At 39.8% G+C, this 14,393-nt stretch overlaps 1 protein-coding gene and 3 pseudogenes across 1 annotated transcript; 2 read left to right on the forward strand and 2 right to left on the reverse strand.

Moving 5' to 3' along the window:
- Nucleotides 1–3,097: 3,097 nt before the first annotated feature.
- Nucleotides 3,098–5,556, forward strand: LOC125199877 (annotated as a pseudogene).
- A 760-nt stretch (nucleotides 5,557–6,316) lies between these two features.
- Nucleotides 6,317–6,935, forward strand: LOC125199869 (annotated as a pseudogene).
- A 156-nt stretch (nucleotides 6,936–7,091) lies between these two features.
- On the reverse strand, nucleotides 7,092–8,746 carry LOC125199868. The gene has a single exon (XM_048097737.1). It carries the CDS (start codon nucleotides 8,330–8,332, stop codon nucleotides 7,274–7,276), a length of 1,059 nt encoding a protein of 352 aa, XP_047953694.1. The 5' UTR covers nucleotides 8,333–8,746; the 3' UTR covers nucleotides 7,092–7,273.
- A 331-nt stretch (nucleotides 8,747–9,077) lies between these two features.
- On the reverse strand, nucleotides 9,078–11,883 carry LOC125199872 (annotated as a pseudogene).
- Nucleotides 11,884–14,393: the final 2,510 nt, after the last annotated feature.

A 14,393-nucleotide genomic window follows, 5' to 3' on the forward strand; every position in this document is an offset into this window, starting at 1 on the left:
CATAGAACAAACCATGTCATATGAGAAAGATAATTGTAGCAACCATGTACTACAACGCAAATAACTTTTGAGTAAATATCAATAACCAGCCTTGAATTTACATACAAATAACTTTAGGAAAATCCAGAACAAGTTAGCCTTCATTTTAAACTATTTACCTATAACACAATCTTCATGAAATACAAAAAAACATTCTATCGTGTAAATGAGTACAAGAATTTAGCCTTAATTGGAACCTACTGATTCTTCTTTATCTTAAAATTTGGGAAGGGCGGGAAGCAGAAGAGGGGGAGGATTCACCACCTGGGTTTCGAAGATCTGAGTAAAACAGAAGCGTCTCGACTAGCAGGGCCCCCGCCCAAACCCAAAGGGGATCCCTCCAGCAGCACCTAAACAGTAAAGAAACGAACATCAATTGCCATCAAGGAAGTATGCATACAGTCATAGAACACACAGAAGCTAGATTCAAATTTGTTTTTCTTTTTTAAAGCCAAAACAATAATGAAAGTGCAGAACAAAACGACCATTGGAGGATTTTTGCCAAACGGGCCTGAATGCTGCATACCCAACCAAGTATCCAGTAAACATTGTAACCACAACATGTAATCCTGTACGGTTATCACGATTAGTACGGGACAACAAGAAAAAAAATTTTTAAAAATCCACATGGGAAGTGATATCAAATAGACATAATGAGAGAAGGGTTGAACTTAACCATTATGAATTAGTAAACCCAACATAAGAAAGGCAAGCTACAGATAACTGCAATAAACATAACTCCAAAATCTAAAAAGGGAACAATCAGGCAAAATTTTTGGGCCATTAATAAAACCAGAGAAACGCATAGAGAAATCAAATGGGGAGCGGGGAAAGCCCAGGGTTTTTAAACATAAGAAACTTTTGCTATTCCAGAAAATAGCCCCCACAAATTATGGGTAAATTGTGAGAAAGCAAAAACTTCATCAAGCATAATAGGTATAGACAACAGTTTTGTTTCTTTATACTTATTGTATAAAAACCATTCCCTCAATCGCAAGGTAGTTGAGACGTTTCCCTTTTTATGATGTTTAAAGGTTAAAGCGAGAATAAACTATGGGGGGAAAGAGGGGGGTATAATATGAGGGAATAAAGTTTTCCAAAAATAAAAGACTCAAAACCCCTAAAAAAGGGGTGGATTTTAAATTAATACTACATTTGTTCGAATTTGCCACGATTATCGTTTGTCATATTTGGGGACTATTTGAAGAGTTTCCACATAAATTCAAGGAAACAACATAATTAAGTAATGTAAACCCAAATTCAGCAGCTTTTATTTGAAGAGTTGATAACAAACGAAAATTGGAAAAAAGAAGAAAGGATTACCGAAGCCAATTGATCCTTATAAGAAGAAAAGGGGTCATTCACAGGCTTCTTGGGAGTAATGTCCTTCACCAATTCATCAGGCTTTTCCCCCTCAGCTGCTTCCTCCAGCTTTCTAATCTCGCCTTCAGCTCCTCGCTCTATCAAACCCAAAACAATCACCAAAACCTAAATAAAAAAACACAGACACAGAGACATTGGGGTAGTAAACACAGAATAGATGAATCCACCTTTTTGGGGAGGCGTGGGGTTTTGGGGGAAGTGAAATTAGAGCCCGCCGAGGGAGAGGATAAACGGTCTTGAATCTGATTCGATCCGAGCCAGATCGATTTTAGGGGTTGGGGGAAGGTGGGACGATTGGGGGCTTAAGCGAGGGAAAAAAGGGTCGGAGATCCTCCGATAGGGTGAATCGGGAAGATTTGGGAGGAAGGGGGCGCATTTATCGCCAATTTATATGATAAGGGACCGCCGCTAACGGCGGCGGCGGTGGTTTCGGTGGCAGTTTGGGGGGAAACCCTCGTTGGCCATAGTGTTTGAATAGAAATAAAAAAGCAACCCATAAAATAAATAATCAATTATATTTCATTTAATTTTTAAAAAATTGAAAAGAGTGAACCATAAAAACGCCCCCACTTTTCGACTTTGCATCCCAACCCCCAATAAAAAAAACCCAATTTTTGGGCCTAACAAAAAATAAATTCACAAAAACCGGATTTTCGCAATAAAACCCTGTCCCCGGGGGAAATTTTTGCCCATTTCCGACCGCCCCGAGTTCAAACAAAATGCAAGGGATGCCGGCGACGGGTCCCCCAAAGATGTGATGGAAATGTCAAATTCCCATCTCTCTCACTTATACTTGTTTCGTTTAAACCACCCCGCCCCCTTTTAAAAGTGTGAAATTTTTTGTTTTACCCCCAAATGAAATTTTTTTTTGGGTTTTTTGGGGAAAGGGGAAAATTGGAGGAAATAAATTAAATTTACTTTTTTTTCACTCCCCCCCAATTCACTTTCACTTTTTGTCCCTCCATTCCTCCATTCTCTCTCTCTCACGTACGTCACTACACGTCGCCTTAAACGAAAACGAACTCGTACCGGTGGAGCGTCCCCGTCCCGCGTCGCGGAAAAAGCCTCTGGCACGCTACTGGCTGTCACAAGGAAAAGCATCCGTGCTCCGCTGCTAATTCATTTGGGAAGGCCTACCTTCACAAAATTAAAACGGTAACCACACTAACTTTCCGAGTGTGATGGGATGGGCGATTCGTGGGGTTCACAACACTACGACGGAGAAAAAAAAAAAAAAAAACCCAGACTCTAAGAAGACTTCTAAGAAGGAAGGAAGAAGAAAGGGATGGAGAGAGATAATTTTATACATCACAAAATCACGGAATTTGAATTCAGCCGCGTCGCCTGAGTCATCTCTTACACACACCACCTAGTAGTCACTCTTCGTAGGGGGCAGAGGGCAGGTTTCATGGATAATCGGACGAAAGTGCCCTTCCACCCATTTGGGCAATTTCGTCCAAAATGGCAAATATGCAAGGTTTGTGAATTTAGTATTTGTTAATCAAGTGGGAATTTTTTTGTTAGGGGTCAACGTAAAAGTAACAAGTCGAAAGTCGCGACTCCATGCCAGCTCACTATCAAAAAGAATGAAAAAGTATTTGAAAACGCTGCGTTTGTGTTTGAAGCAGCGGATCCGTAAAACCCTAGACTAAACCTGCAGAAAGAAGGAGTTGAAGAAATTGGGGTCTCGCATCAATGGCGAATCGGCGTTGCTTTCAAACCCTAGCTCGATGTCTCCGATCGATCAGAACCCTAACTCCAATATCAGAAAGCCTAGCGCTCACACCGCTCCCGCTCTCAGCCAAACACTCCCAAACTACATTTTCCACAAATTTAACGGTCTACTCGCGCCCGCGCGGAGCTTCTGCTCGAGGCACAGTGGGAGGAAGATGATGATTAAGGAAAGTGGAGAAGAAGAGGATTATAGTGAAAATGAAGAAGACATCGCTGATTTGTCTGCTGAGGAAAGAAAAAGAAGCAACTGAGATAGGCTACACGGTTCTCGGTCTGCTTCAGAAATCAGACAGGGTTTTCAAATTGTATGAGCCCGTTTTCGCAGTTGTTCAGGTGTGGATTTGATTCTGATAGGAAATTGTGGTAAAATTGACTCAATATTAATGTTTCTTCGTTTCAATTTTCATGTTTAGATTGGATCGCATCAATTTCAAGGTGAGCAATGGGGATACCATTTACACAGAGAGTTGAAGGCACTGTGGACATCAATGATAAGGTCTCTCATTTTCTTAAATATTCTATTGTTGGCTGTAGCTATTTGGCTGGTTTTGAATTGCTGGGAATTTATATTTCCTCTGTTATACTTGTTGATACAAAAAGGCGACCTTACGTGCAACAAATTCAGCTAGGTTTACAATTTTTCCACGGGGGAGAAGCTATCAGTCTTTATCTTATAACTCAACTTAGCTTTAGTCCTACAAATAGGTGATTTATGTGTGTGAAATGAAGTTCATTTGACAATGGTGGTTGAACCCTTTTCAAAGCTCAAGGGGTTTTCTGATACTCATCTTGTGTTGTTGTTCCTTCAGTGGTTCGACTCATACTAATTTTCCTTGAAAGTAGTGCTAAAATTGCCTATGAAGTTCACATAGTTGGATTGTAATTTATTCTCTTAGGGATATATAGGATAGTTATTATACAAAATACTACTATCTGTTATTTACCATTTACTTTGCTGGATTAACTAATCTTGAACTTTTTATCATCTAATCCTTCAAATGCTGAAGTCATATGTTTTATCTATATATCCTTTCACATAAAGTAAACACCGTCTTATAGAACTTCATTAAATTACTTGTGAATCCAGCCATTAGGAATACTAATCAGTCCAGCAGCTCTGTTAACAATTTGTTTGTCTAGTTAGATATTATGTTGAATGGCTCTAGTTATGCAAAGATGTTGGACTGTTTTCATCTCTAACCTTTGTATTCTCATTTCATGCAGTTGGTCCTCAATACAAGGTTCTTATGCTAGGTTCACAAACACAGACAATCATCGTAGGCCAATTTTGCCTGAAGCAGCTGTTCATGCTGTTGTTGAGGAGCAAATTTAAGTTGCAACTTGTTTTCTAGATTATATTATCTTCAGTTACAAGTTTGCACAAGGGCTGTGTCTAATGTCATGACTTTCTTCCTGTGGCATATTAGGAAGGTATGGCTACACTAAGAGAACACACACAAGCTTCACCCACTTAAGATCATCAAAACATTCACTTTCCTTTCTTTCCAAGATAAGGATTTGTGAAGTTCTAAGTCGCAGGGGACTAATAAGCTAGAAACTAGGTGAGCTACAAAGAATTGTACTACTTCCCTATCTCCATTCTAATACAATTTAAAACTATTTGGAAAAGCATCAGTTAGTTGCTAGGCTTATATTTCTAGACATTGGGATCACTTTGACAACTTGTGATTGAAGTTACGAGTAGGCATAATATGATCATATAACAATGAGATGATCTTTTAACAAGAAGTAAATTATTTTTCAATTTTAGTAAAAGGATTTCTATTTTTTATGATGAAATAAAGTTTATAACATTGTTTTCATTTGATTTGGTATGCAGGCTCTAGACGCAAAGGTTATCATATTCAAGAAAAAGAGAAGAAAGAACTACAGAAGAACGAAAGGTCATCGCTTGTAATTGGAGATGAGATTATATGTTTCTTTTCTTAACCAATTATCATAGCCATGAAAGATGTGGTGCTATTCTATCTATCTGTAACTTGTCTCATGCTTTAGGAATTAACTAAACTAAGGATAACGGATATACAAGGGATCGAGAAGCCAGAAAATACCATGCCTCTGCCTCCTCCAACGAAAGAGAAGGAAAAGGCAGAGAAGAAGGTGGCTATGGAAGCTTAAGAGGCACAGATGCTTGTCTAGTGCTTTCAAGATCCATTTTTTCCAAGAGCTCAAGCCTGATATACTATCAGTTTCCTAATGTGACCTTTACATTCTCAGAGTTTAGGTCTCTTCCCTTCCTGTCCCGATACTTCTTCCTTGTTAATCCATGATTCTGCGCTCATGTTGTGGTTCTTTTAACTCCAAAAACTATGGGTAGACATTAGACTATGTTCATTGATATATTTTCTAAAAATAAAGCATAGATATATTGTTTTACAACATTTTATCGTTATAATATACAGGCCTACTTGTGATAATACTACAAATCACATGTTAAAGACCATTTTTAGTAAATCCAACCTTTATGTAGAGTTAATATATCAAAGCCATTTTTTGACATGGCAAAGATTGATAAATGTGTATTAAAAAGTACATACAGCCATCTTTTCTGTTACAAGCATTAATTCGCATAATTAAGAATTGATTTAAATATCTATGTTAGTGGAGTAGGTTTTAGATTTAAAATTGCATGAGTAAATTTAAATTAATTCGAACAGAGTGAAATTTTGGTTAAATTAATTCTATCAAAGTTAAAAAAGTGATTCCTTGTAAATTTATGCCTTTTGGAATGGTTATTGTTTTCCTCATCTAATAATATATGACTTCAAAAAATTGAACAGCCTGGTTTGTAGAGCCAATAGAAAATAGTGCAACTTTAATGTATTTATTTAAATTTTCATCTAACAAAGAAAATCGTTTGACAATAAGAAAATAAACCTGTGAGAAAGATGAAAGTTTGGAATAAGAAAGAACAGAGATTGGAAGAGAAAGGGTGGAATCGTGGATTGGGTTTCACAAATTATGAATTGTTTTAGAGATACAGAATTCGAAAGTAAGGCGAATTCGTTTCTATGAAAATTGATTACTCAAAATTTACTAAGTTTCCCAAGCGACCCAATTGAATTTCTAACTTAAATAAGATAATTTATACTAGTATATTAAAAGAGAATTTTATTTATTTATTTTGAATCCAAGAAAAACCTTATCCTCTCATTCACTCCACAAGCAGTCACACAGTCACGCAGCCAGTGGTGAATCTCCGATGGCAGCCCTCCGCTTAACTCCATCTCTCCCTTTCAACTTAAACAAACAACAACCCAAATCCCCCCAATTCTACCCACATCTCAACCCGCATTGGCCCAGCAGCAGCCGCGGCAGCCTCCGGGGATCGGTGCACGCCTACAAAGTGGTGATCGAGCAGGGCGACAAGCTGACCGAGGTGGAAGTCGACGAGGACGAGACCATCCTGTCGCGCGCCTCGACGTCGGCCTGGACGTGCCGCACGACTGCAAGCTGGGCGTGTGCATGACCTGCCCGGCCAAGCTCGTATCCGGGAAGGTCGATCAGAGCGAAGGCATGCTCAGCGACGACGTCATCGACCGCGGATACGCCCTCACCTGCGCCGCCTACCCTCGCTCCGATTGCCACATCAAGATCATCCCCGAGGAGGAACTGCTCTCTCTCCAGCTAGCCACTGCCAATGACTAGAACCTCCTCTCCTCTCTCATTTGTTTTGATAACATTTAAGTTGAGAACTTGAGTTTTATTATATGCATTTTCTATGTTTTTCTTGCTTCAATATAACTACTTTGTGCTTACTCAGAAAGTATTCATTCAAACTGAGTTGTGATATATGCAAAACTCAATCTTATTGCAGAACACAGAACCACACCACGAAGGTCATTTTTAGACAATACAGAGTTCATTCTTAGTGTGTTTTTAGGTCATGATAATAAACATGATCTAAGACATCCTAATTTCAAATTCGGATTTTATAAAATGACCTTAAAACAAACTAACAATGACTGGTTCGACAGTTTGGCACTATACATTAGTTCGACATTGACTATAACCCCATTCAAACTACTAACAAGTATCTATATATAAGATGAAGTGAATAAGAACAAGAAGAGGGCAAACAGAGAACCATACCCAATCAATGCAGATTTTGAGTTTTAGGAAGGAGGTGTTTAGGTAGCTTGAAGCTCCTCTGCTTGAGCTTCACCTTGACATCAACTCCACCAGCAATGATAGATTTCACCACAATCTGCAGCTTCCCTTCCACTCTCTCTCCCTTCCTCGGCGTGAACACCACGTTATGAATGTCATCGTCCAACGCCCTCTGCGCCAAGATCCTCCCCACGGCTGCACACGCGTCCTTGTTCTTGGTCGACCCAAGATCAAACTTCATGTCCTTGGAGATAGAATGCGCCACCACCACCACGTTGCTGGTGGCGCGGTGAACGATGCAGGCGCGAACTGAGCCCTTGGAGATGAACACGTCCAAGCAGAAAGGCTCGTGGTAGGGAGCTGTGAGCTGATTGAATGTTGGAGTCCTCTGCTTCTTGTTAGCAGTAATGCTGCTGCTTTCACGAATCAAATAAGACGAATTCTTGCTCAGCAACAATGCTTGTTTGCTCTCTTCACTCTTCTCTATCTCTCTCACACGATCCTTCTTCGAATGGGAAGCGTCTTCCTTGGCATCTTCCTTGCTGCTTCCCCCAATCTCTCTCGTTCCTCGCGATTTCCTGCCATGGAAGTCGAATTTGTGCTCCTCGTACTCTTTAGAACCCCGGTCGAGCTTGTAGAACAACTTCCCGTGAATCCTCATATCCTCAATCTCGTCGAAATCAAGATCCTCTACGGCTTCACCTACGGAACCAACCACCCCGTTATCATCATCATCACGATCACTGAAACGCGACCTCATTCTCATTGCTGCAGCCTCACTGCTGCCTCTCCAAGCATCAGCTAAACCCGAAGACACGTTCCACGTCGAATCGTCGACGAGCTCGATTCTGCAGTCCTTGATGCCGTCCTCGCCGGTTTCTTGAAATAAAGGCGACAGATGGATTCTGTCGGTGACGGAACGTCTACTGTCATCATCAACAAATGTAGAGGCTCTTTGAGTAGAGAATCTGCCGTGCTGCGATGCTAGCAGAGAATTCGTCGTTGATCTCAAAAGAAAGACCCTTCTTACGGCCGCAAACGCCATTGCTGAACGCGATTCAGAGGTTTACTAACAGCCTATATTCTTGAATGGATTTTCCGCTGAGACATTTCGTCGAACAGTTGGTGCCCCATTACTTTTTTTTGCAGTAAACTGCCTCCTAGTGATATCATATGGTGACTCAGGTTTCCGCCCAAAGGCTGCGGCTTAGACGCCGGCGACGGCGGTGAATTAGCTGTATAAACAGTCACCGGAGATTAAGAACAGATATTGCTATCTCGTTCACTTTTAAATGTGAAACCTCCTTTTAAAACGAATACTGAATTATACTGAAACTAATTACTATAATTCGCAATTAAATCATAAAATTTGATCAAATTTTATTAGTACCATGAAATTTGAAAACAAAATAATACATCACGAAATTTGAATTGTCATTGGTCCAATCCCCATATAAAACGATGAAATTTGAAAACAAATAATACATCACGAAATTTGAATTCTTTGAAATGGTTCAATCCGATATAAAACGATGTCTTTGGTGATGCTTGATCGAACCTAGTTTATAGATTTTAACTACATTTGAATTACCTCCACATTAAAGAAAATGTAACTTGCAAACTCAGTTGTTGTTTATTATTGCAGCAATGACATTGTTTACACTAAAAATAACAAGATTGAGGTAGTATTAAAAATGTTATCAAAATGCATGTAATAAGCTGCATCAAGTAAGAAGATGGTTCCTAGTATTAGTAGTTCGTTATCGTTGGTTTCGTAGTTACTTTTCACAAACACCTAAAACTACCAAGTTTTTTCAACAATCAGAAAGATTAATACAGGCTGCCCTTCGTCAAGGTCAGTAATTAAAAGGATTAACACACCGATAAAAGCTACCATTAAAGGTTAGTGATTACAGACCGATTGCAAAATAAACATTTGGATTTGGATTGGTGGTTGTTGTCATCATCATATCAGTGGTCACCTTCCCAGTCATGTCGATCAGTAGTAAGCTTGCTGGTAAGCTGGTGCCATCCCGTTACTGTATCCGCCATACGCCGGGAAGCTCACGGGAGAGACAGGGTCGATCCGACGATGGTCGGAGGGGGGCCTCCGGGGAGTATACATATGAGGGGCTTCTGCTACCATGCCCGTAGACGCCTGGCACCGCTGGGTATGCTGGGACTGCAGCGGGAGAATACTGGGTGTGTGACGGAGGAGACCTCACGTATGTTGGAGGAGAAGGGAACGACGAAACGTAGGCATTGGTTGAACGGCCGGCCTTGGCTGGAGGCATGGGCCCTCCGGTGCTGGCGCGTGTTCTCTTGGCTGCTGGGCTAGCTGGCTTCTTCTTCTCGATCTTGACCTTCTCTAATTGCTCGAGGCGCTTCTTCAGGTCTTGTGGTGGGAACTCGGCCTCGAGTTTGTATTCTTCAATGCACTTAAGAACGGCACGGATGGCTGATTGCTCCTTCTTTGCAGCCATATGCTGTTAGAAGAAATGGAGTTAAAGAACGACAAAAATTTTCATAAAAGATAAAGACAGAGTCGTACTCTGCCAATGCAGACGAACTTCCAAGTTAACAACGAATCTCACCGATGCACGGCCAGAATTGTTGGGGTCTTCCAAGATTGATGTGGCTGTCTTTTTGCATCTTTCAGAAAAGCCTTCAATAGCGGGACAGGGGGAATTTGTCAGCTAGACCGACTTCATATGTGAAGTGCACGGCGTCAACTTGTTGTCCCTTCCAATCAATTCTTCAATCATATCTGCACAAGAGGTATCAAAGCACTGAGACACTACTTAAAGAATATCAAGGAACCTGATGTAATTTGAATGTGAAGTCAGGCTATATCAACGGACAGTAATTTTGTTCACCACATAATCTTAAGGTAAAAGTGATCCAAATACAAATCCGGGCATGCGAAAGCAAACAATTTCATGAATAAGATCCTGGTGCTCAAGCCAATGTGAAAGCAAACAATGTGACAGCAGGAGCTATGGGAATGTGATATATGTCATAACAGAAGGGACAATAAATCCAAAGAAAACAACAGTAGTCAAGAGTGATCAAGTAGAGGAAAACTAAGGATAGAACTCAATATTAAATCCCTCCCAAGTTTCTCAGCCATTCTGCTACCTGTTTAATGTATCTCGCTCGTCTATGCTATAAACAATTACACACCATAGGCAGATCATATAACAAGAGAGCCTCAGTCACATGACGGCCGGTAGTAAAACATTACGACAATTCTCAAAGACTGGTTTCTTGATATCAACCCTCACCTCCTCCTAAACATTGATTGTGCCATCTCAAACAGGTGCGCGACAACTACTAACTATGGTATAACCATATCCCTTCCCTGCTATACCAACAGACTAAGATATGTTTTTTCTCTAAAGAAACACTCAAATCTTCAGAAATATCACCATTTCCCCAAATTTAAGCCCATGAGATCAAGTTAACTAAAAATCTTATTCACAATAGAAGCAAAGCCAAATTCTTAAATCAACTAGTACCCTCGCGTTCTACTCATCAACGATTGTTCCACTACATTACCGGACAAAAATCATGAAATGAGCAGCTATAACAACACAAGAAGAACCGATCGAAACAAAACTTTTACCGGGCATCTTATCACCAAGGCCGAGAGAGCGGCGAGCCGGCATCTGCTTCCTCCGCAGAGGCGACGACGAGTTTCCGGTACAAATCGACATCCGCCTCCTTCACAACACCGAATGTCACCAAATGCTGCAAAAAGGTGTGCACATCAGGCGTCTTCACATTCTCAATTCCACCTCTCTCCTCGAGGCTCTTCTTCCACGCCTCCGCTATCTCCTCCGCCTTCCCCTTGATGCTCGGCGTCACCAGCATCCTCTCCTTCCCCAGCACAGGATCCACCATCACCGGAATCAGCGACTCCAGCAGCAGCACGCACGCCCACCCCAAATCATAGCTATTGCTATTGCTATTGCTCGCCACCGGAAACACCTCGGAGATCGCCTCCAGCACGAATCGCGGCGGATCGACGCAGCTGAGAGGGCTTTCGGCAGCTCCGACCGGAACAGCTCGATCTCCTTCTTCCGCGAGGTCACGAAGATCCAGAACTCCTTCGCCGCCATTCTGCGGCAGAAACCCTCAATTTCATCAGCAAGCCCTCCGAATCGTCAACCTCCGCCTCCGCGTCCTCGCCGGAGAAGGAGATCGACATCTTCGTTGCCTGCTCGAGCGTCTCGTAGGCGATCGAGAGCGATCTCGAGATGGAGGACTCGCGCGATTCGAGCGCGTTGAGCGACTGCTGCGTCTCGTGAGAGAGGGCTTCCACCTTGGCCTTGAGCGCGTCGGATTTCCTTATGAGGTCCTGCTCGAGAGTGGTGAAGTGGTCGGAGAGCTCCTTCCAGAGGAGAGTGCAGCTCGTCATGAGTGAGGTCTGGCGCTGGAAATCGTCGAAACTCGGCGGGGGCTGAGTCGACTCGCCCGGATCGAGTAGCGAGCCCATGGCGAGAGATGGCGGATAAACAATTTGTCAGAGAAGTCGGTTCGTAACTAAATTAAACCCTAGGGAAATTCTAGAGAGAGAGGAGGAGTGAGAAAATGCTGGTGGTGAAGATAAAGTTAGTTAGGCAGAGAAAAATTCTAACGCAGAGAGAGAGAGGGGGCAAGTACGGAGACTACCGACGTGGCGGATTGTGAAGGTGACAGGTGTTAATTATCGGGTAAAACTAATGTGTTGAGCTGGTTGAGGCTAACGTGAGCTGATTAGTAGAGGGTGCAGTATAGCGGGTACAACAATACAGTTGTGGGTTAAGTTTATCTGATTTACAATATTAAATTGGATTTAAGACTAATCTAACAAGCTAATCTGAGTATTTGATTATGACTAATCTATTGATGCACCAAGAAGAATAATTGATAGTAATGTTGAAATATTTTTCTATTTTCTTGATTGCATTTGAATTTGTGAATTCTTGACATGGGAGTGTTATATTGCTAACTAATAACTTAATTGCTAATTATAACTAAATAATGGCCATTAGATATTCAAATTAAAGGCTTAGATCATTAATCTCTAAATATCAATACGATCAATGAAAACGCTCAATAAGAGCCATAGGATTATTTCTAAAAAAATATCAATAAGGGTATTAATATCAATTAACTACATGTTTAGTTATAACTAACTTTTAAAAGAAATCCCAAAACTTTAAATTCATATAACGTATCAAATTAAAGATAATTTCATAAGGATTCCAACGATATCCTACATGCATATGTTTTAAGTCAAAATTTGAAAAAATTTCGAAAATTTTTAATTTTTTCAGATCATAGAAACATACAAACTATATAAAATAGTCATATAATAAATGTAGAATGTCAATAGAGCAATGAGTTAACATTCTTAAAGCATTGTGTTGACATTCTCAAAGCATTTGTTGATATTTTCGAAACATTATATTGACATTTTCATCCAAAACTCTAATTTAGAGTATTTTTTTATCTTTTTTTATTTTATTAATAAAAACAAAAAATTACACGTGGAAAATTGTAGCCACACGTTTCAAAATCCTATAGCCTTAAATTAGTTATAATTAGCAATTAAATGATGAGTTAGCAATCGATCACTCCCCTCCGATACAATTGTTGATAAGGAAAATGAAAAAATCCGATCTATTTAATCTTAGGCGAAGTCATATATCTCAGTGCTTTCAATTTCGATTCGACCAAAACACATAGGATTAAATTTTAATGATGTCTATCTGAACTACATATGCGGTATATTTGTTGATGTACTCCTCCTTTCCTCATAATTGATGCGAGAACTTTTTGGCGGAGTTTAAGAAATGAATGTTGAGTGTGTTGAATAAATAGATAAAAAGTAAGAAAGAAAAAGTAGAGAGAATAAAGTAAAAAGTGAATAAAGTAAGAAGGAGTAAAATAAGAGAGATGAAAAAATTACTATAAATGGAAATAACTCAATTATGAGGAACTTTCAAAATAGAAAAATGACTCAAATATAAAGGAACGAAAGTACCAAAAATAGGAAGAAAAATCCGTAGATGGTGCAAGTATAATTGAAGGTATATATTATTACAGTCTACTGAGACAAGAATGTCGACACATGTAACACAGTAGAGTGTTAGGAAATGCCAATTATCTTTGTCGGATAAACTTAACATCCAATTAGCTTTGGGTATCTATTGATAATACTACACCAGACATAGAGCATCCGTAATGGCAATAGGTCATCCATAGGCCACCACTCTCTTTCTGTCACATCAACAAGACTAAAAATCCATCTCGCACGTCAGCATTTTATTCAAATGGGCAAACCTTAGCCAAAATTTCATAAAAATAATTCAAAAACAACTACATTTACGAAATTAAACACAAAATACGGAATTAAATTCACGACACATATATGGAAAAAATTCATTAATTTTATTTAAATAAAAAAGTACAGAACAAAAATAAAAAAGTTACATAATAAAAAAAAATCAGCTTCCACACACGAGCCACCGCCCACTCTACTCCTCACTAATTTATTAAAAAAATACATTAAAATATGTTAGTATGCCTTAAAAATGTTAGTATGCCTATGACATGTTTCGTTTTAGGTCTTAATTTTGTATTGGGCTCTAGTTGTTATCCATCGTGATGTGCGTCTTTGTATGTAAATTTTGTGAGAGAGAAAATCGCGTTTATATAGTTTTTCAAAAATTTAAAAAAAAAATTAAAAAATAGATCGGCATGCCACAATGGCGGCAACTGATCGTGCCGCGCATCAAATCGACTAGCCCACGCCGATTTTCGGCTGGCCGATCGCAATGGTTCATAGGACCGGCTAGCAGGACCATTAGCCGTGGCTAGCCGCCATTTGGATGCTCTAACTGCGTTGTAATTCTAGTATATATATATAGAATATTCTGTTCAGTTATTAGTTGAACCTAAATATAATAATATTAATATACATTTGATTTGTCGGTAGAAATACAAATACATCAATTAAGACTATTTTTTAAAGATGGTCAAATGAGGTGGGAGGGTCTGCATATTATCAAAGCTGGTATCAGGGAGTCAAGGACAAATAAATATTATAATAAGTTAAA

The sequence above is a fragment of the Salvia hispanica genome, unplaced genomic scaffold, assembly GCF_023119035.1.
Source record: "Salvia hispanica cultivar TCC Black 2014 unplaced genomic scaffold, UniMelb_Shisp_WGS_1.0 HiC_scaffold_704, whole genome shotgun sequence".
Classification (NCBI taxonomy): Eukaryota; Viridiplantae; Streptophyta; class Magnoliopsida; order Lamiales; family Lamiaceae; genus Salvia; species Salvia hispanica.